The sequence below is a fragment of the Mus musculus genome, chromosome 11 (genome assembly GCF_000001635.26).
Source record: "Mus musculus strain C57BL/6J chromosome 11, GRCm38.p6 C57BL/6J".
NCBI lineage: Eukaryota > Metazoa > Chordata > Mammalia > Rodentia > Muridae > Mus > Mus musculus.
Window position 1 is genome coordinate 99,208,816 of NC_000077.6, and position 22,949 is coordinate 99,231,764.

The 22,949-nt window shown below is 42.5% G+C and overlaps 1 protein-coding gene across 1 annotated transcript; it reads right to left on the reverse strand.

The window, feature by feature from the left end:
- Positions 1-231: 231 nt before the first annotated feature.
- Smarce1 (SWI/SNF related, matrix associated, actin dependent regulator of chromatin, subfamily e, member 1) lies at positions 232-22,202 on the reverse strand. Its single transcript, NM_020618.4, has 11 exons — positions 21,587-22,202; positions 19,682-19,733; positions 19,460-19,503; positions 16,223-16,327; positions 11,840-11,920; positions 10,800-10,931; positions 10,405-10,576; positions 6,299-6,471; positions 5,219-5,320; positions 4,305-4,515; positions 232-1,462 (listed from the first exon to the last, which is right to left on the reverse strand). The coding sequence occupies exons 2-11, from the start codon at positions 19,686-19,688 to the stop codon at positions 1,254-1,256; spliced, it is 1,236 nt and encodes a 411-aa protein (NP_065643.1). The 5' UTR covers positions 19,689-19,733; positions 21,587-22,202; the 3' UTR covers positions 232-1,253.
- Positions 22,203-22,949: the final 747 nt, after the last annotated feature.

Sequence of the window (22,949 nt, forward strand, 5' to 3'; positions counted from 1 at the left end):
GTGTGGGTGCAGGTGCCGTCTCTCCATGAGCACAGGCTCTATTCACTTACTGGCCACACTTCTTGCACACTACTGAGATTTCTTCAGTCCTATTGATACTGACAGTTCATGAGGCAAGGTTCCTAAAAGTGACATCTTATGACCATGGATCATTCCATGATGTCCCTGTATCATAGTGACCAAATTATGTCTACATATTATCTTCCACAGTGCAATAAAAACACTGAGACCTTTGTCTTAATTTCTTTATTATGTTTGGACCTTTAAGAAACATATACCATCATATATACCACTATTCAGTAAAAATCTATTCTAGATTTTAGGGAGCACACACTACAAACTATCTTGTTTCTAGTCTCTAAGACCACTACAGGGGTTATCAAAAAAGTAGGTTCGGCTCTGATCTATGGGATCTCGAGTCTTGAGGTTTTCATCACTGTGAAGTATGCTCACATGGATGAACAGCATTCCCATTTTCCTTTTGGAATGGGCCAATCACTTTGAAGTCTGTAGTCCATTATAAGAACATTCCATTCCTTAAGCTCTGCCATCTATCGTGTCTTTGGAAAGCCAATCTGGTAAAAAAAAGTGTTTCTTTCCCCTGTACAAAAAGGATGAATTTCCCAGAACACATCCCAGATCGACTACACTGAACAGCACTCTAGATAAGCAGGCGCAGCTCTCACCAACAAGGAATCCACAGAAAGAACAACTGTACTCCCCCTGCTCCCCCACCCCCAGTGCCCCCAGAGGCATCTCTGTGATCTGTGTCTCACCAGTTTCTGGCTACACCCTACCCTGTAAGAGAACTCCTGGTGTCTGACATGGGACATAGAAAGGGTGAGTGAAGAGACCCCCTCATGATTTCAAGAGGGCACTCTGTGTAAGTACACAAGACAGGGACTGGGAAAGCTGTGGATGGGCTGGAAGGGTTTAAAGCTATGGCTTTGGTGAGCACCACGTGAGCTGAAGGCAGGTATTTGGAAGAGTCGATTCTGCAGCAGCCAAGGTAGTTCTCAGAGAATGATGGGTGTCTTGATTAATCTCAGCTCTGAGGTTTCAGACGTTGAGAGCTAAGAAAGGTGAGCGGCTGGCATTAGGCTATGATGCTGAGGGTTCAAAGACCTTCATGTTGTATCAACGGAAAAGTAAATAATTAATACACAGACCACATAACACCATTAAAACCAAAAAAAAAACCACATTTTTTTTTCATTTAAAAAAGTTTTAGGTCACATAAAACAAGGCAACATTTACTCCTTCTTCTCGTCTTCTGGCACTGGGTCTGTGGGCGGCTCCTCCACTGTGGCGCTGTTGCTCTCTGAGCCCGTGTTACTGTCACTGGTCCCTTCCACCTCCATGCTGTCAACCCCCTCCTGCCCACTCTCCTTGTCCTCAGGAGTAGACGTGCCTTCTTCACCATTCTGCTGGCTCTCTGCTGTGTCTTCAAGGTGTGTCTCCTCTGAAACCATACATTTACCACCATCAGTTCCAAGAAAAACATTCACTCTTAACTATTCTGATGGCATTGGACAGCCACACGTGGAGAAGCCCTGAGATGACCTAATATGATTCAGGAGTATTTACCAATATTTGAGACAGCTCAGGGTACAAAAATCTACATTTTTACCTACAGTATTACAAAATTTAAATACATACCAAACACATTCGTGGTGAGAATTGAGATTTTGAAATTAGGAAGTATATGAAAGGGGCTGGAGAGGTGGATCAGTGGTTAAGAGCACTGGCTACTCTTCAATTGGATCCAGGTTCAGTTTCCAGCACCCACAAGATCTAAATAACTTTAAAAGTCCCACAGTCTTTACATATTCTTAAAATTTCAATCTCTTTAAAATACCCATCTCTTTTAAAATCCAAAGTCTTTTTACAATTAAAACTCTCTTAACTATGGGCTCCACTAAAACAGTTTCTTCCTTCAAGAGGGAAAATATCAGGGCACAGTCAATCAGCAGCTCACAACTGTCTGTAACTCCTGTTCCAGGAGATCCAGACCAACACTTACACAGAGATACATGCAGTCAAATCACCAATGTACATCAAATAAAAATAAATTATTTTTAAAAAGTATATAAAATACACACTGGATTTCAAAGCTTTGCTACGACAACAGAATGTAAGACAGTCACAGCCTTGCGTGTGTCCGTGAGTCAGAGGAGACAAGTTCTGCTCCTCAGTCACTGTGCACGTTTTTGAGACAGGCTCTCCCACTGACCTGGAAGTGACCAGGCAGGCTAGGCTGGCAGGCCAACGAGCCTTGGGAGCTGCCCATCTCTATCTCCCCAGTCCTGGATCATGAGCATGCGCTACCATGCTTTTTACATAGGAGCTCAGGTCCAATCTACTCAGCTTTCTCTCTAGCCTAGAATGTTAATAAGTTTAAAAATATTGATAGATAACACTGAAATATTTTCTGGAGACTTGGTTTAAACGTCACATTAAAAGGAAGCCAGAAGGGCTGGTGAGATGGCTCAGTGGGTAAGAGCACCCGACTGCTCTTCTGAAGGTCCAGAGTTCGAATCCCAGCAACCACATGGTGGCTCACAACCATCCGTAACAAGATCTGACTCCCTCTTCTGGTGTGTCTGAATACAGCTACAGTGTACTTACATATAATAATAAAATAAAAAAAAAAAAAAAAAAAAAAAAAAAGGAAGCCAGAAGCGAGAGGCAGCAGCAGCAGAAGCTTCAGCTACTCGGAGGCTGAGGCTAAGATTGCCCTCAGGAGTCTGAGGGCAGCCTGGACAACGCAGTACAGCAAGACCCTGCCTGAAGCACACAAAATAAAGGCACAGAAAGAAGCTGAGCCACTTTCTTAGGAAGCTGAATACAAGGTTCTGACATCTCCAATTTTTTCCTTCGGTTCCTCCTCCTCTTTCTTTTCCTTAAGCTAGAAGACGGACATCGGAGTAATAAACACCCTAAACATCCAGATGCTGTCAGAATAGACAGACCTCATTCGGGGCAGAACAGACTCAAGACTGAGAATATGGCCTGGCTGCAAGGTGAGCAAGGAACCACACTCTGATTTGCAAGCGTCTGCGGTAGCCACAAAAATGTGCTTCAGCCCCAAATTTATGGTTGGGAAAAAAAAAAAAAAAAACCCCAAAACCCCCCCAAAAACAAAACCAGGTTCACAAAACCAGAAAGGAGCCCAGACAATGCTGATTAAAACCAGACTGTCTGAAAAGATAACCTGCTGAGTTAAACAAATAGTGTATAAATGCATGGTAGAGATTCTCAAGTTTCATTAAACATTGCCAGGAGTTGCTGTTTGAGTACAGAGAGAGTATGCCCGTGTCCCTTTTACCAGCAATTGCTAGTGTCCCCTAACTACCTTTGACCTGCTCATGTTTATCCATTATCAGGGTCAATAGTGCCAACAGGCAAGGTGATCTCAAAAACGCCAAGGTTAACCAAAGTCATCAGTATTTGATCTAAGTTTTACCTTTCTTTTCTTAAAAACAAAAACCAACCCTGAACCATGAGGAATGCCTTTATTCAGGAAAACCAAACCATTGTTCTAGGGCGAGGTTGGTCGGCTACCAACATGTAAAGCTTAGACAGTCATCACTGTAGGCTTTGTGGGCCAGGAAGTCTGTCTCAAGTCCCAAACCATACACACACAGGTACAGATATGTATTATGCATACATGTACACATGTACATATACACATACGTCTATGTGCATGTATACGTGTATATATTCATGTACACACACACACTGCTGTCTCCTCAAAGCTGTCACATACAGTGTGGCAGTCAAACTTTACTTACAGAATTATGGAGTAAGACTTGGCTTACTGCTTTACTTTGCCCAATGCCATCTTAGGACAAAGACGACATATCTTGGGAACAATGTTATATTTTATGTAAGTAGTAGCCGTAAAGGTTAAAATATTATTGCCTATTATCCTATGTCAAATCCGCAGCAGAGTGCACTCATGGAGGCAGGTGTTGTTCAAATGAGGAGATGAGACAGAAGGCTCAGTAACGTCACTGTCAGCAACGGGCACACAGGCAGGACCCTCCACGTCTGTCTCTCTATCTGCAGAGCCACACCCACCCACCTGGGTACGACAGGAGCTCAGACAACAAGACTGACACCACTGGGCTGCACTGTGGAGCCAGCAACAGCAGCAGTGAATCTACTATGGAGAAAGAATAAGACTGGAGTGTCGCAGGGAATGACTGAAGGGTGCAGACTGTTGAAAGGCATCCAGGCAGGACAGCCAGAAGGCAGCTGTCAGGGCCCTCACCCCTCCTGGGTGTGGAGGAGGCGGTTACCTGTCTCCATCGGGATGCTCTCCTCATCTTTCTTCTCCTCGGCTTTGTTCGCCACTTGCTCTTCCTCAGGGGCCATGCTGCTCTGACTGCGCTCAGCCTGCTCTGCTGCCTCCTTCTCCCTCTCCTCTTGCCTCTTGCGGGCTTGTTCCTCCGCCTGTGCGATCTCAGCCGCAATCTTCTCCATGTCTACTTCCACCTTCAGACCACATAACTGGTTGTGAAGAACACATCAGTGAGCTCAGCATGTTTTCTTCCGAGAAACTCAGAATTAAGTAAGTTGTCTCCTGGCTTATGTAATAGTATTTACATAGGGAAAAGGAAAGCAATGGCTTGTCCTGAAGCGACGGGACAAAAGAGCTGATCTAGCCACCATCAGGCATGCAGGGGCAGGGGCTGCTGGGCCTTCTAGGACTCGGCTAGCCTCAGGACCTCCACTCACACCTCAGTTAGCAAACTTGGGATTTACTTATTTATTCAGTCATTGAATTTTTTGGCTTGTTTTGCTTTCTTGAGATATATTCTCTCTATGTAGTCTTGGAACTCACTATATAGACCAGGCTGACCTTGAAGTTGAATCCTGCTTCCTCTGCTTGGGATTAAAGGTGTGTGCCACCATGCCCAGCGAGACTTACTCAAAATGCAACTGAACTACATCTAATGAAGACATCTATGAATAAATTACAAAAAAGTGAAAATAAATTACAACTACAAAGATTTTAACAAAGCACTGGAGGGTTCTATTACCTGAGGGCCTAGTCTTTATATGTATACATGACACTGCTAATTTATTATAAAGATAGTAGAGTTTGTGCTGTGATGTTAGTATTGTTTCAAAGTGACCAACACTCAATAGAAACATTAAGAAAAATAGCAACTGGCGCATGATAAAGGTAGTCAGTGAATGGAACGGATACCCTTTTAAGTTCATTGTTAAAGGAGTCCGTGCTTTCCAGGAATTTCCTCTTCTTTTCCTGGTGTCGTTCCTCTATCTGAAGGAGCTCGGCTTCTAGTTTCCGCTGTAAGGTGTCAGACCAGATATGTATCGTTATGAGTTTTCTCTAAGGCAGATGTAAAGTGCAGAGAGCATGCCATTTAAAGATATTACTTTCAAGTGTAATTTGACATTTCCATCGTGTGTACGTGCGTGTGGGTACGCACACCAGCGCAGGAGCCCATGGAGCCCAGGAGAGGGCACCGAATGGCCTGGATCACAGATGGCTGTGAATCACCTTACATGGGTGCTGGGAACTGAACTCAGGACCTGGGCAAGAGCAGAACATGCTCTTAACCACTGAGCCGTCTCTCCAGCCCACTAATTTTGCATTACAAAATGAAATCTAGCTATAATTTTAAAAGTCTAGCATAGAGGCATGCTGGGATTGATAAGATGTTAATGAATAAATCTGGGGGGCATTGAATAGTAATGTAGCAAAGGCTGATGGGATCCCTAAATCCTCCAGTTTGCATCCATCTCTTAATAGATATACATGCCACCACAATGTTCTATTACAGTTTTTAATGACAAAGTTGTTAAGCTTCCTGAATGGTCCCCTCCTTTCAGCCTCAGGTGGCTCTACTTCACAGGTCTACTTATGACTATAGCAGAGTCACACAGCTGCAGTTAGCTCTGAGGCTATTTGTAATTTGATGCTAATTCAGGTCTCCTGTGAGGGGCTGCACTTAGGTGATTTCCTGCAAACCTTCTTCCCACCTTAATTGGCAAAATAAAGGCTAGAGCTGGTGATTGGGCAAAAAAAGGGAAGGTGGAGCTGAAAGTTGAGAGGAGGAGGAGGAGGTGTGGGAGAGAGGAGGTAGGGAAGATGGGAGTGTAGCGGTAGATCTGCCCAATCTAGGGGCACAGCTTGTATTCCTATTAATCGAGTTGTGTTTTCATTGCTGGGGCATATTAGGGTTGGAGAATTACCGCAACATCACACTATCTGGGATGTGTGACACAGACTCCTTCTAGTATAATGAATGTTTTCTGAACTTACCTGATGAACCATTAAAGACTGGACCTGTCGCTTGAGGACCTGCATTCTAGCTGTTGTGACAACCGACCGCACATCAGGTACCACACTCTCACTGAGGATCTCACTGATGAGACGGTGGTTTCTCTGGAAACGGGCAGTGGCTGTGTGCTTCATTGAAAAGCCATCATCATAGTCTAGAATGAATGAAATGTCCTGGAAATTAGTGACCACTTATCACAACACAATGTGAACAAGCAGTCACTCAGTAAGTGTGGTCCTCAGTGTCCTAGCAGGTGGGCCTGCCTAACATCAGAGGCATCTGGGCAGGCTATGGTAAGAACCACAGAGACAGAAGATACAACCCACCCAAGTGTTGTTCTCATAAACCCACTAAGGCAGTGGTTCTCAACCTGTGGGTCTCGAACCCTTTGAGGAATTAAACAACCCTTTCATAGGGAGTACAGGTTGCATACTGGATATCTGACTTATTAGATATTTACATTATGATTATCAACAGCAGCAAAATTATAGTTATAAAGTAGGTACAAAAGTAGTTTTATGGTTAGGGGTCACCACACCATAAGGAACTGTATTAAAGGCTTGCAGCACTAGAAGGTTGAGAAGCTATAGTGATGTGTGCTGGGCAGTGGTGGCGCACACCTTTAATCCCAGCACTAGGGAGGCAGAGGCAGGCGGATTTCTGAGTTCAAGGCCAGCCTGGTCTATACAGTTAGTTCCAGGACAGCCAGGGCTACACAGAGAAACCCTGTCTTGAAAAAGAAAAAGAAAAAGAGAAAGAGAAAAAGAAAAAAAGAAAAAGAAAAAAAGTGATGTGGTGATGTGTATCTGATATTTGGTTAAAATACCAACAACAAATGCTCACATCTCTTTTAGTCCTAGGATCCATGTAACACCTACATGTGATGGCAGAACTTGAAATCCTGCCCAATGTTCCATTCTCCTAGTAATTATCAAAGGCATTTGATAGATGCTACACTATAACTGGGAAGTAGTTTTATCATGGTTGTTAAAATTAATGAAAATATCCATTTGTAAAAATTAACTTATCACCATCTTCTCTAGTAATATTTAGTGTTTTCAGGTAGTTTTTGTTTTATCACATTAAAAAATAGTAAAGACCCAAACTAATCTTGTAGAAAACACAACTTGATTTAAAGGCTGGGAGATGAAGCATTTGCTGGGCAAGCATGAGGATCTAAATTTGGATCCTAGGCAGCATCCAAGTAAAAGATGGGTGTGGCAGATCTGGAGACTCATTGGTCATTCTAGCTAAAATAGCAAGCTCTAGTTTCACTGAGAGAGACTCTGTCTAAAAATAGTGCAGAGAAGCAATTCAGGAACCATCTGGTTGTCACTCTACCTTCCACATGTACCTGGAGAGGGAAGCATAGTGCATACACCGACCCAACCTTATCACAAGAGATGAGGAAGGCACCCAACACCAACACACACACGCACACACACGCACGCACACACACGCACGCACTCACACTACTCACAGATACTTGATTCTAAACTTATTTTTAATTTTGCCAGTTGATACTTGTACATGGCTTGTAAAGGTGCCATCTAAACTTAGGTACATATAGCACACATTTGGCTTATATGTTTATGTGTGGGAGTTGTTATTTTTTTGGTGTAATGCATGCATGTGGTTTACAGGTGTGCACACACATGTACATACATGTGGAGGCCAGAAGAGGTAACACGTGTCTTCTCTATCTCTTTTTGCTTTATCCCTTTAAGTCAACACCTCTCACTGAACTGGAAGCTTACCATTTTGGCTAGGTTAGCTGCCCACGGAAGTGCCAGAATCTGCCTGTTTCAGCTCCCAGTGCTGGTGTTACGGGGATGTGCCAAGCCACGCAATTTACATGGGTCCTGGAGATGTGAACCGAAGTACTTGTGCTCACACCGCAGGGGGTGTGATCTTTTTGAGACAAAATTTCACTATGTAGCCCAGTCTGGCTTTGAACTCAAAGCAGCCTTACTTCCTGCCCTAGTCTCTTGAGAGTCATTTAAAAAGCCCTCTCTATCTGTGTGAATCTTGTGCTGGGATGCTGAGTGTGTGCCACCCCACCCAGCATGGATGCTCGTTTCCAGTAACCCCAGAGTATTTCCTTTATCCTGCTGTCCCCTCCATATGCATGGTAGCAACCTGAATCAGTATTTGCTGAATAGTCTTTTTACACTAACTCATTAAACAAAGCAAGTGTTTTCCTCCAATATAAATCAAAACAAAGCTTGTCTCTGAACCACCTAATCCCCCTTTAAAAAATGATTTATGCACAAATGCTCTTATCTGCATGTACACCTGCATGCCGGAAGAGGGCATCAGATCTCATTATGGATGGTTGTGAGGCACCATGTGGTTTCTGAGAATTGAATTCAGGACCTCTGAAAGACCAGTTGGTGTTCTTAACTGCTGAGCCATCTCTCCATCCAGACCTAATCCTTCTCGCACTTCAGACAGATGCAGGGACCGTGCTTTAGGAAAGAAACCCTGCTACATACAGAGGCTTGCTTGCTGCTGAAGAATCATTTAGAAAGCCCTGACTATGGAGGTGTGAGTCAAGGTTAGTCTTGTGGACCTTCTGACACTCCTCTAAGAAGCCAGTGGATGCTGCCCTCACAGACAAGGCCAGACAAGGCTTCTGTGTCTTGGTTTTCTGCACGTTTCCGTCTCTCATGTCCTCCTAGAACTGTGGTGTATGACCCAGGTGTATGTCGAACAACCCTTCCACAGGGCTGCACACCAGATAGCCTTTTGATTTGGAAAGCATTGGAATGCTTTAAGTGGGGCTTAATGAGCCATCCTAGTAGGAATATGGAAGACTGTTGCTGAGAGTGATCTGAACTATGCGGACCTGGCCCAAGGGGTTCAGTGGAGAAGAATTTCAGTATGTGGCCTAGAGACTGTTTTTGTGGTATTTTGGTAAAGAATGTGGCTGCTTTTTTGCCCTTGCCTGAAGAGTCTACCTGAGGCTAAGGTAAAGAGAACTTATATTAACTGCACTGACAAAGGAAGTCTCAAAAAGCCCAGTAGAGACTTTGTTCCCTGGTTAAGTCTCATGAAGAGCATTTTGAATAAGGGCAGCAAGCTTAGAAAGGAAAAACATGAGGAGGGTCTGGGGGACTTTTGGGATAGCATTTGAAATGTAAATGAAGAAAATACCTAAAAAAAAAAAAAAAGAAAGGAAAAACATAAAATATATGGTTCAGGTATTAAAGGGACACCAGGAAGTCAAATGGAGCTGAATTGTATGTTCTAGGAAATAAGACATTAAGGGATTTGGGGGTAAAATCCCATCCAGCTAAATTTAGATCCAAGCATGTTGGTACACACCTTTAATCCCAGCATCACAGGAGACAGAGCCATGGGGATCTCTGCCTTCAAGGTCAATCTACAGAGCAAGCCAGTAAGCAGCACTCATTCCTCTGTGGCCTCTGCATCAGCTCCCGCCTCCAAGTCCCTGTCCTGTGTGAGTTCCTGTCCTGACTTCCTTTGGTGAGGAACAGCAATGTGGAAGCTGAATAAACCCTTTCCTCTCCAGCTTGCTTGTTTTGTGCAGGAATAGAAACCCTGATTAAGACAGGGTGTGTCACCTGGGTGTGGTGGCGCACGCCTTTAATCCCAGCACTCAGGAGGCAGAGGCAGGCGGATTTCTGAGTTCGAGGACAGCCTGGTCTACAAAGTGAGTTCCAGGACAGCCAGGGCTACACAGAGAAACCCTGTCTCGAAAAACCAAAGATAGGGTGTGTCAGCAAAAATTTATCCCAGAATTTGGAAGCTGGGACTGGAGAATCAGGTAAGTCTGGGCAACACAGTGAGGCCCTGTCTCGAAAATCAAACAAATCCTCTATTCTGAGTATAAAGACTTTGATAAGTAATAAATACAGCTTTTTTTCTTTGATAATTTTCCACCCTGTAAGGAGTATTTTTTCCATGAGAAAGTCACACGCAAAAATCTTACTACTTAAAATCTTACTACAACAAAAAGACTTAAAATTATGCTTTTCCATTTAAAAGAATAAAAATGCCTTGAACTAAATTTCTTTTCTAATTCAGAGAGAATACATATACAAAGCCCCGTTTTCCACCTTACCGTCTGGATCCTCAGCAGGCTGAATGCTCATGTAAGGTTCTCCTTTCTCCATGCGAGACTGTCTCTGTCGACTTTCTTCCTCTAATGCAGCTTCCGCACGACTTTTTGCATTAATATAGGCAAGGTACGCAGGGGAATTATGGTAGGCCTTCATAGACTCATTGTACTCTATCTGAAAGTCAAAGGGGCTGGTTTTATAATGTCCATTCTACTCCACAGGCCACCTGCACTGTCCCTCTGAACATCAGAGGGAGAGGTAAAACAGGATGTCGGGACAGAACAAAGAATGTGCCACTCAGATGAGTGAAGCTTGGTGGACAAAACTGCAGTGTGGCTCAGCCATCTGGTCACGCTTGGTTTCTTTTATAAATAATAAGCCAAGGCAGTCCTCCTACCTTTTCTGCTTCGTATTCGTTTAAATATTCTTGCTTCTCTTCATCAGTGAGATCTCGCCACATGCCACCAATAATCTTGCCAATCTCCCACAACTTTAGGTCAGGGTTGGAAGCCTTTACTTGGTCCCAGACCTTAAAAAGTCAATAGTTGAAAATTCAATATTAGTGCCTAAGTATATAGTCATTTAAAAACACTCTAATATGGAAACGTTTAAATACAAGAAAAAGCAAAGAAGACAGTATCAAACTCCTTTGTAGCAATCAGCCTGTTTCAAAACTGCCAACAGCTGGCTTACCCCATGCCCTCCTTATCCCACTGGATCTTACTCACCACTGTCAGTTGCTCATAAATATTTGAAACTGATTAAGCTAAGGGCACCACTAATCACTGCTCACACTCGTAGAGAATTAAATGAACTCTAAGTCTCTAACTGTTCAAGTCAATTCAAGGTAGTTAATTTGTCATACTACCAAACACATATGTATTAACTATGATCAATATTTTTACTGTACTTATGAATTCACTTGGTACTCTTGGAATTGAACCTAAGCGCTTACTGTAGTCAGGCAAGTGTTCTACCACTGAACTACTCCCAGACTTATTATTATTATTGTTATTATTTTTTGGTTTTTTCGAGACAGGGTTTCTCTGTGTAACCCTGGCTGTCCTGGGACTCACTCTGTAGAGGCCTCAAACTCAGAAATCTGCCTGCCTCTGCCTCCCAAGTGCTGGGATTAAAGGCGTGCGCCACTGTAAGATATTAATATATACAGTCTTATACTCTACTTTCTATTTAACATTCTTCTCATGTTTTCCAATATTCTCAAAAAGATATCACTTTCATGGCTGCAGACTAATCTGTTTAAAAAGATTTTAGCAGTTAATTTAACCATGCTCCTGAGTTCTGGATTTCTGAATGAGAATGAACTACTTAAAAAAGTACAAGTTTTAAAATTCTTCCCTCAAATATGTATAAAGAAGACGGCAAGCCAGCCTGAAATTGCACGTAAGGCCATAGGCGGAGCTCTCCGGCACCCACCTTTCTGCTGTACCTCATGTAGGGCATCAGCGGCTTATCTGGTGGCTTTGGAGGCTTTGGAATCGTAATGCCAGAGGACGCCTGTAAAAGAGTGAAATATACTCATTATTCAACTGCAAGGAGCTCACTGCCACCTGAAAAGAAAGTCCCTTAAAAATTCTAATGCGCCTTTCTTCTACTCGTCCATGGATACAAGATCCTTATATTTCCTCCAAAGAAAATAGACATCACTGCAAATTCAGAAATGTTTTTATCAGAAGAAAATGACTTTAAACACATGATATTTAACGTTTTACTTAGCAGTTAATTGCCACTGTTTTGACAAGCTGCCTGCAAGAATAAAATATTATATAATAATCCATACACTGAAAATAGAAGTTATATGCCAAACACCTCACGTTTAGCACATTACCTGGTATCCTTTTATTCTGCTCAGTACCATTACACTTACAGTCAACACTGGTTTATCTGTAGACTCTGAGCTCTTAGCACTTACCATACACACACTGTCTACAGGGGATCTTGTTAACATGTCAGGAATGCACTCTCATACATACAACATAAAGACCATCTCCCAGGTTAAAAACATCACCAATAAGAAACAGGCGCTAACAAGAAATCTAGCAAATAAAAAAATTTAAAAAAAAAAGAGGAAAAGAAAAAAATTTCCTTTAGAAATAGAGATTTATGTCTGTTAAACTTTTAGTCTCATAGTTTTCTATTTCTGCAGTCTTGGGGCATATTTTTCTTACAGGGGACAAGCTGTGTGAACTCAAGTTATACTTCTCTTGTCTTCATGCCTATGGCCGCAGAAACACAGAGCCACCTTAAGCCCTGAGCACGGGACTCCCGGCCTTGCTATCTTACTTATGAGGCCCAGTCCTCAATGCTGCTTCTGTGGAAAAGTCACAAGGACAAGGAAAGGCAGGCCACATGGAAAAAGAAAATACAAGCAAAGGGGCTAAAATGTTTTCAGAATGGTAGTGGGGAAGTTGGTGAGAGAGTTACGTGCTAGCTCCTGCCTGTGAGGAAACAGGCCAGGAGACATCAGGGACTTCAGCAGAAGTCCCATTTAAAGCTGCTACTCCAAGGGCAACTGGTTCTCAACTTTTCTATCTCCTTGTTTTATCAGTGCTTTGATGGAGGAGCCAAAATAAGAAGTAATGTGTACTATCCGACTTGACATCACTAGGGGAGTGAGTCCTGGTCCTGACCCTCTTGCAAGAATGGGAAAGAGGAGTGCTTTACTCTAATTAGCAAAATGCACATGGGCAGATCCTTGCTGCTCTGACTCACAGACAGATCTGGTCTTAGCCAGCAGTGGGCAGTGGAATGGAATGAGACCTGGAGGCAGAAACTGTCACAGTGGCTAGAGCAGCCACCAGGGAAGCAGGCACCACAGTTGGCAGGACTCAGAGTCATCAGTAACTTTACACCATGGAAGCCTGCTTCTCAACCCAGGAAGTGACTAGAAAACATTTTCAATCCAGACTCCACACGAACTTTTGGAACACAAAGTGGGTTCCAAAAAAGAAGAAGAGAAAAAAAAAAAAAAAGAAAAGAAAAAAGTTGTGCCAATATTTGAAGGTGCCAAAATATTGTTAACAGTTAAAAATTTTAACATGTGTACTTTTAAAGTTTTAAGTATAAATTAAAACATTTAAAAAACAAAGTTAGTAATATTTGCTCATATATTCCAAAGACTATTTTAGAACATTAATAGATTTGCTAATTCACCCCCCTTCCCAAAGAAATGTACTCAAATAATACTGAATTCATATTATTATTGCACTATCAGTTTACAAATAAAAAACAAAACAACACAAAACAATGCTCTCCCATTCCCTAAGAATAAGTTCCAGTTGGTTTGAAGATCTTTATCACCACACATGACCAATTTACTTAACATCTCTGCCATCTTTCTAACGGCCTCAAAAACATTTGTCTGCTCTCACTGAGCACCTTCAATCCTTTCTTGGTAAGACTCAACTAGAAACAGCTGCTGTTGTGTGTGCTGTGCTCCCGAGTGGCCCCGGAAGGAGATTTTTGGAGAGACCAGCTTCGCTCTGTCTATGAGGAGCGTTCCTTACTGCTATGAGGACACCCACCCTCAGCGCCGCTTCTCCATCTATCCAAATTCTGTCTTCCCAGTCCTATGAACTGGGCGAGAGGAAGCAAATACTTATGCTTGATAAAACTGTCCTTATCTAAAAGTTAGGTCCTAGGCAATCTGGATAAAGTCCACAATCTTGTGATTGATTCATCTTGGACAGTGCAAAAAAATGTTTTTCTTTCTCAATTCTTAGCTGTTTCTCTGGTAAGGTCTTATTTATGAATTTTCTTTGGGAGAGAGGAGTTCTATTAGCAAGGAGTAAAGGCTGCTTTTCACATTTTGCCTCAATCTGTTTACAAGCCTGTGTATCAGAGAACACGAACCATCACCTGAACAGAGTGATCAGGCTTGGGCTACACTCAAAGCTGTCCTAAGTCCTCCAAAGGTGTTAATCTGGTACCTAAGTGCTTATTTTCTGAAAACTACCCACATGGAACAAAGCTCTTGCTTAGGGTTGCACAGAATCATTCCCCAAGTCACTGTGGCCATTTATAGACAACAGTTTACTCAGGAGGAACATTCCCCATGAGTGCGCCATTGGGGTCATTCTCTACAAACACCTTTTATAAGCGAGTGAGTCCCAAAACAGTAAGGATAAAAGAGAATGCAAACCCCTGGGCCTCTAGCAGTTTGAGCAGCCTTCAGTCTGGTGATAACAGGACAAAAGGACAAGAATACAAGGAAACAACTACAAAGAACGGAAACACCAAACTTCTTAGCCTAACCTCTCCCCGATATCGAAGCTAGAGCTCAATTTTCTGAGTTCTTCCATCCCCAGGAAGGAAAGGGATGAAAACAGATGACCAACCTAGGCCCAGACAAGGAGTCTTTCTCCTTTTTTCTAGTTTCCACTGTATTATCTAACTTTATGTCAACAGAGAAGTCTCACAGCTACATACAAACTAAGAGCTGGCTGTTTATACAAACGCCAAACTAAGTTACTGTAGGATCACATGGATACTCCTGTCCCACTAACATGGCCACCAAGAGCTTTAACCGTATAGAGCTAGCCTTTCAGAACCATCTTCTTACTCACTATCCATAAATACATTTCTGCATTAACACAAAAGATCTCAAACTAACTGTGCTTACTGTATGAACTATAATGCTCTTTATCATCTGATAACCTTGCCTCTCATTCCATCTGGGAAACAATACATTTAGACCAGGGAAAAACATGTATTGCTGCACACAGTGTGTGCAGCGCACAATGCACGCATAAAAAAATTTTTTGTCAGAACCCTTTTCAAATACTGTGAAATACGTATGGCACATAGAACTTGATATGCTTATGAAGTACAAATTATGCAAAAACAATGAAAAAATTAGACAAACAAAACCTATCCAGCTAAGCAATATGCTTACCAGGACAGACATACAATTTGAGAGTGACGAGTTTTCAGCTCTAGCTTCACTCCAGGGTGAGAGGGCTTTTTTTATGAATACAGAAAATGACAACCATACTAAAAAAAGTACTAAAAAGTTTACAGCCATCTGTGTTGTATATATTCTCACCAATACCACATTCTAATGGAGGTATTTGACTTTTGGATTTATTACCTTAATTTCCTTTGAGTTTAAGATAATTTTAAAATAAAAGCTTTGAAGTACAATATCCAATTTTGATTATCTTAGTTGAATCACTGAAATGAAATTCCCCAAGTTTTAAGAATCATCTGTCTACAATGGATTGGAAAGCTATACTTAACACCTGGAATTAATTCTATTCAAGGTTTATTCCAAAATTCCTTGAGGTGACAGTAAAATCTTTTTCTGTATTAAACTGGAAAGAAATGAGTCTCAGATATGTCACTTACTAAATCCAAAAGACAAACCACTAAGAGTAGAAGGTTGACAGGCAGGTCTGCCAAAGCTTTCAGTCCAGACAAAGCCAGGCCTTCAAAGTCCCAGCATTCCTTAAGAAACTATGTCCTTGAGAATAACGCCAATTACCTTCAACAATGAAAGATACTCTTCATGCCATAAAGTATTTTACCAAAAGAATTCTACATTTGTTTACATATATAGTATGAGCATTAAGGGTCCAAGGCTTTATCCCTACTGATCACCAAGTAGAATGGGATTTCTTTTCTTCCAGGTACATATCCAGACTGCACTTTTTTTTTCAGTGTAAGACTGTACAAAATAGTTGAAAAGTCAGGTTAAATTTTTTAAATGGCTGTGCTTCTGATTCAAAAGGACCTAGCTCTGGAGGCATTTCTGGTCAATTCCAGTTGTTTGCCGGAGGCTGTAATAGTTGATTCTCCTACCGTGACCCGGCTGTTGGTGCCCGGGTTCCCTCCCAGCCTGTAGTTGTTGTAGGCGAGATGACTGTATGGATTGTATCCCACAAACCCTGGTGTGCTGGGCATTTGCTGATGGAAACAAATGAGACAAAAACACGAATGAGAAATGAGCTCAAACGAGGGAAACACAGAAATGAAAAATGATCTGCATATGGCATGCAAAAGCAACCTGAGTTTAAACAAGCAATGATGGTTCTAACTGGTATTTGTTACTGTTTCTTTTTTCCACTGTGAACCCAGCCTGCAAGTCTGCACGTGCATGCGTGTATGCATGTCTCTTCTCTTTCCTGCTTTTCCTTGGTGGGGGTTAGGGATGCTTGGGAGACTGAGTATGTTCTGTTTCGTTCTGAGGAAAGCATCACACTACCGTTGCAAACATCTACAACTATTTCATGGTCAACAGTATGAGATAATTTAGCAATCTGTGATGTTTGAGATAGGAAAGCTTCAAGTATGATAAACTTTAAAGTCTGAAAACACTACATGCAAACAAAACATGATTTATTTGACAGTTATGTGGATGTCACCAGTGCCCTCATTTACTAAAAACAAAACAAGGAATGGATCTGCTTTTCCAAGACAGCGTTAAATAATTTTCTATGTGACAAATGAGAAGAGACTGAAATCAGGAGGCCAGGAACTGTCAATAGGATAGAACATATGCTCGATTCAATGGATGTCACATGCATGGTTTTAAAACAAGGACTTGTAAGAAATGCATAGATCTCATAATGGTGCTATCTGATCTCTAACCACGTCATTCTTTCATAGACTTTCTCTTCCATCTCTTCTTTGATCCATCTTCCATAGGTAATCATCAACAGTTTATGAATTTAATTTTAATAGTAACTACTTTTTTTACTTGACAGACTTGAACTTTCTTTTTCATCTGATTTCCTGAAGTCTCTCAGCCTTTCCAAATACAACTGCTCACTGCAGCAACAAAACTCTTGATTTTTGTGAATTACATGTTGATATAATCACCAATGGGTTCTTATGTAATTGTGGCCTTGTGGCTAATACAATGACATCCAGTGTTCATAAAATCAAGGCAAAATGCATAAAAAGAATGTGGTAAAGAAGAGACCAAAAGTGTAGTTGACTTAGTGACACTCAGTCATAACAAGTGATAGCAATGCCATTTTTACATGCAATTAACGTAACTCTCCTCAATTCTACAAAAGTACACGTCACACATTCCAGCTAAACTTAGTTGTTTCAAAATAAATGCCATTCCTAAAGCATGCCCTTGTATATAGCCTTAGTATCCAAAGACACTCAAGCAGGCAGCACGTGTGGCACTTTTTAGAGGAAGACAAAGTGATCCATTATAGCCCATATAGTTAGGAAAGACGCAAATTAAGCATATTTCAGTAGCAAAACACAGATGAAATCGTAAAGGCACAGAAAGGGCGTGTTCCACGGGGAGTGGCTCATTGGAGAGGTGGCAGTGGAAGGGGTGGGTGGTGATAATGGTGGTAAAAGCAATGACATTTAAAAAAGAGAAAGATTAACTCATTTCATATCCATTTTGCTGGGTGTTATAATCCCTAGTTTCTAGATTTTGTGTATAAATGTGAAATTATGATGAGGGTTAAACAAGGATCCCTTTCTTTGTATGAAAACTCAGAAGGGGATCTTGGTTTTTAAAATATTTAGTTAAAAAATAATAGCAAGTTTGTTCACTAGACACTCCTGGAGGTAGTATTTATATAAAAATGACACCTCCGAACACTGATTAAAGAACAACATAAGTGAATAGGGGAATTTAAAAAAAATGAAACTAGTATACTGCAATTACACCATTTCTAAAGTTGAGGGGCCTGCTTCTGTTTTTGAGGTGAGACTTTTAATCACTCAACTAAACCAGCACACAACCATGAGTGGAATGTGATGGAGATGGGGGTAAGAAATGTTCTTTAAGAAAGAAAAATCATGAAGCACACGACTTTACAGTCCACTGGAAGCGACCCTGCAGACTGTATATTACATGGAGTGAACTTAAGAATGTATGGTAGGCCTTTTAAAAGGAGCATCTAAGGAGAAACAAACTGTTGATAAATGTAACTAAAACAAACACCTATGGGTTAGTAAATCAGACTAGTTAGTTACCTAGCAGAGAAAACAAACAAAAAAGGAAAAGACACAGGAACTCATTAGTAATAAAAGTAGACTAGCCTGCAGTGAGTTGGTAGAGGGAATGGAAGGAAGAGCTAGCAGATATTAAAGAATTAATTTGGGGCTGGGCATGCTGATAATCCCAGCGTTTGGGAGGCTGAGGAAGAAGGATCACCATTTGGAAGCCAGCCTGGGCTACATAAAGACCCTGTCTCAAAACAAAACAAAACAAATCAAAATAATCCTGATTCAAATTTTGTAGGACGTGGTTATGTTAAGTGGTCTTTTTGTTGTTGTTTTAAAATGGTAAGAAAGCCATTTCAGCATTTCAGCAAGGGCCTGTACAGTTTGCTGTTAAAGTGGACTTGTGATTGGATAGTTATTTTACAAGCTGCTTAAGCTGGGAAGAGCTTGTTGGGTAAAAACAGTTCACAACCATTGGACACCTTCAAAACAGATCAGCCGGCAAGCCAAAACAGAACCAAATCCAGTAGCAAGAGCTGACCCATGGGTAACGAAACCCTGGCCTGAGCAGCTTTAAAATAAGACTTATGAGCGTAACTATCCTTAGAACAAGAAACTTTATTTAATGTGAAATTTTTATATGCTGACAAGAAAGTTTAATTAAAAAAGTCGTGTTGCTGGGGTTCCAACCTAGGACACGCTAGGTGAGTGCCTTGCCACTGAGCTACCCAGCCCTTACGGTGAGAGGAAAATGTAACCGGTTGAAGGTTAGGCTTAAAAACAACAAAAAAGAATAAAGGATGCCAGAACGAGCATTTACTCAATATCAACGGAAAGACCCTTCACCAGGGAAAAACGGCAAGAACGGAGTGTTTCACTGATGTCCCGTTAGGAAACAAAGAGCACAGGAGGCTGGAAGCTCACAGTATGTATTTTTAAGTGTTGGGTTTGGCTCAGGTAGGATGAAAGGAGTTATTTTATTTGGTAGGAAGTGCTGTTTTTTAGCTGAATTGTCTATCCTGTGGCTGTGATGACTGAGTGACTGTCAGTGGAAGACATCTGGGTTTTTGTATCAAGGCCAGACTTGGCTATTACATTAACAAGAAAATTAAAACTTACTGTTGCAGGAGCTGGGGTGGGAGGTGGGGCATAAGATGGTCTTTCTGTTTGAAAGAAAATAAATAACTTCTTGTAAACAACTGAGATATAATACTATGCAACAAAACTACCAATGGTCCTGCTTTGAAGAAAAAAAAAAATGAGAGTATTTTGGAATTCCCATTTGCTAGGGCATTAGTCTCGTATTAACACAGATTGATAAATATAAAAATTGAAACTTACTTGACATTTTGGAAGATTAAGTTCTCAGTTCCTTAAGAATGAATCTGAGACACTAAAATAAAAAAAAAGAAAAAAAAGAAAAAAAAAGAGAATCAAAACTCAGCAAGCATAAGAGAATGTTTTCCTAAAGAATAGGGTAGTTTGGTATTTCTGAGCAAAATTACTTCACTATTAATTGCTAGTAATCAAGCCTTTTGCATATTTTTAACTAGTTCTTACATTCATTTGATTGATCAGAATTAAATGATGAAAATAAATTACTGGGAAATTTAGAGTTATATTAGAGATGGATTTTTAGGTTTTTGCTTATGATACTGAGAGCAGCGTCTTGTATGGAAAACATTTTGCTGATGCCATGCAAACGATTACTTAGACTGATAAAAAAAAATAATGACAATAGAATGTGATGTATTATCCGGGTGACCCCAACAAGGCCTACCAGATACTGACAACCCCTGATTAGAAGCTCTGCCTTATTTAGGGAACATCTTTCATTGAAACAGAGTCATGTCTTATTCCTGGAGGCAGTGTGAAAGGTAAGTCAGTATGATAACAAACTTTACATTCTCTTTTGTTGGTAAATAGTTTCATAAGAGCCGGGAACAATTTTCTGAGGCTACTTACAGGACACATGTTGTTCCTTTACAGCTCATTTCAGAAATTATCTCAGGTACTTTCTTGATACATCATCGGGACAGAATAAATTATATCTCGTCTCTGTATTCCTACATGGCTTACAAAGACCAGCGGCACTTTCCCTCCAACAACATGTGAATGTGCTAGGTTTTGCCTTGCAAGAGAGGAGGGATGGTCTAATTTATTACTGTATTATTCAAACATAGCTCAAGTCTTCATAAATTTGGTCCTAGTATGGCCAGCTCGAAACATGGACATATCTGAGCTTGTTCCTTACTCAACATAGACCACAAATGGTAATGCATAAGAGATGAAAACTTATTTTTAGAAGGATGGTGAATACACTTTTTTTTCTCCTAGTTTTCATTTTAAGGAAGTGCCTCAAATCATCAAGGTAAGAGTTTCTGATGTGGAAATAGCTAAGTTTTTTCAATTCATCTCTTTTTTTCCTTCCATCAACACCCAGTAGGCCTTGCTGTGGGGAGCCCCGACAGAAACTGTGACAGGGTCCCTGGTACCTTACACTTCACTGCTAATACTTACAAATGATTGCTCTCCCGGGCTAAGCATATAAACTCTAGTAGTGAGTGGATCTAACCATTGTGCCTGGGACGCAACTCTGTATTTATTGAATTAATTACCTTACTGGTCAGGCTTATAACACAGTCTTACTCACTAGTCACAACGACCCTACCCGATGCGTATGACTGTCCCCATTTTACAAAGGAAGAAAACAGTCTCGGGGCGATTAAGTGTCTAAGGCCAGAGACCCGGAATTGTCAGAGATGGGTTTAAACCCAACCCACACCGTCTCAGACTTCACTCCAGGCCACCCCGGGAATCCTTAAGTCGCTGCCTGAACCAAATAAAAAATAAAAATAAACAAAGGGGGGGGGGGACGACCACCTTCGTGGTGGGTGAGGATCCCCGCTGGCCTTGCCCAGAGGGTTTCCGGAGATCCTTTCCCTGGAGTTTTGTGGCGGGCGGAGGGCGAGCTTTTCTGGAAACTCCCCTGCAGGGGGTTGTGCATTGGTGCTCACCGGCGTCGGGAGTCCCGCGGAAAGGGACTACCGGCGCCTCCGAGGAGCTGTTCCGGACGGGGTTGCCCCGCCGCCGCTAGGCCTCACCGAGGCCGCACCGGCTCTAGCTCCCGCCTCGCAGCCGAGGCCGAACCCCAGCACCCCGCGGGAGCTCGGGGTCCCGCCAAGCAGAAACACCACCGCTCGCCACCCTTCCCCGACCGGGTTGGGCCCACTGGGAAACACTCACCCGCGGGCCGAGCAGGCGCCCGCAGCTCCGGCTTCGCTTCCCTTTGTCCCGCGCTCGCCCCGCCCCTCGCGCCGGAGCTTCCGCGCTCGCACTTTCCACACGCTCCCGGGAATTGTCTGCCGGCCGCGGCCGGCTCCCGGCAGACGAACAGCCCTTCCAGTGAGCACGCGGCGAGGCTTAGGGCGCCAAGGATTTTTAAAAAAAATTTCGTCAGGCTCCTGGGTTTCCTCAGAAGTCTTCCAATTTGGATCCCGTCCCAGTCGGGCGCCGATTCGTCACGGCGAGGAGGGCGGAGAAGGCTGGGCCGCGTTGCGGGCCCTGGTTCGCGGCCCGGCGGCAGGAACTGCGCAGACTGCGCGCCCGGGGCTTCACTGAGGCGGTGGGCGCCGCCGCGTGAGGCGGGCGCCGGAGGGGAAAGGCTCGCCGGAGCCTCTCCCGGGAGAGGGTGGGACGCAGTTCCCACACACCATGCACTCTGGCTTTTCCCTTCGCTCTGGTCTTCAGTCCTCCGCTGATGGACGTATGAATGGAGAAGATGGAGAATGTAGGCGGGGAGGACCCGGGTCGCTGCGTTTAGGTCCTTGCTGGCGCCCAGCGGGGCTCCCCTGCCTCCGCCTAAGCGAAAAGCAACACGGGAGTTTTGTAGTTTTCCCAGATGTTTCTAGAGGTCGAGTGATGGCGGCGGGTTTCTGCGCCTAGGGTCCTCAGATGTCAGCTCACTCCTTCCAGCTGGCATACCTGTGACAATTCACATCCCTTCCCAGGAGGGCCAGTTCAGCTCAGCCTCGCTTGTCTTTAAACAGTTCAGTGTTTCTTTGTGATGCCCTCCTGGAACTTTCCCAAGCCGGTCCTGTATCTGATACCCTCTATATGGGATTGGGCCATCTGCTATCTTGGAAAGTCTTGAAAACAAAGTTTTAGGCATCTGGACCGGACAATTTCATAATTACCAATGATTTCTAAGGGCTAGACATGTAATTGTTCAGTGAGTGTGCGTGGAGCCACCTTTCTGGACCATTCCAGGGCTATTTTTTTTTTAAACTAATTAACGAATACTTTGGCGGATTATACAAAGTAGAGAACACTTGGCTAGTGTGGGTCACGTCACGGTGGAGGAAAAATGAACAGAGCATCTGTGGTTATCTAAGGTCAATGTTAGCATCTAGAGAAACTGGCTGAATGCTGGGACTACCTGTTGGCCCTTATCCTGGTTGTGACAACAGGAAGTGAGGTATCTTTAGAAGTGATAAGTGATAATACTGTCCAGTTCTTCCATCGCCCAATATTTTCATACTCTGGTGAAATTATCGAAATGAACCGGTATTGTAAGGAAAGACTAAAGGAGAGGTTTGTTTTGTTTTGT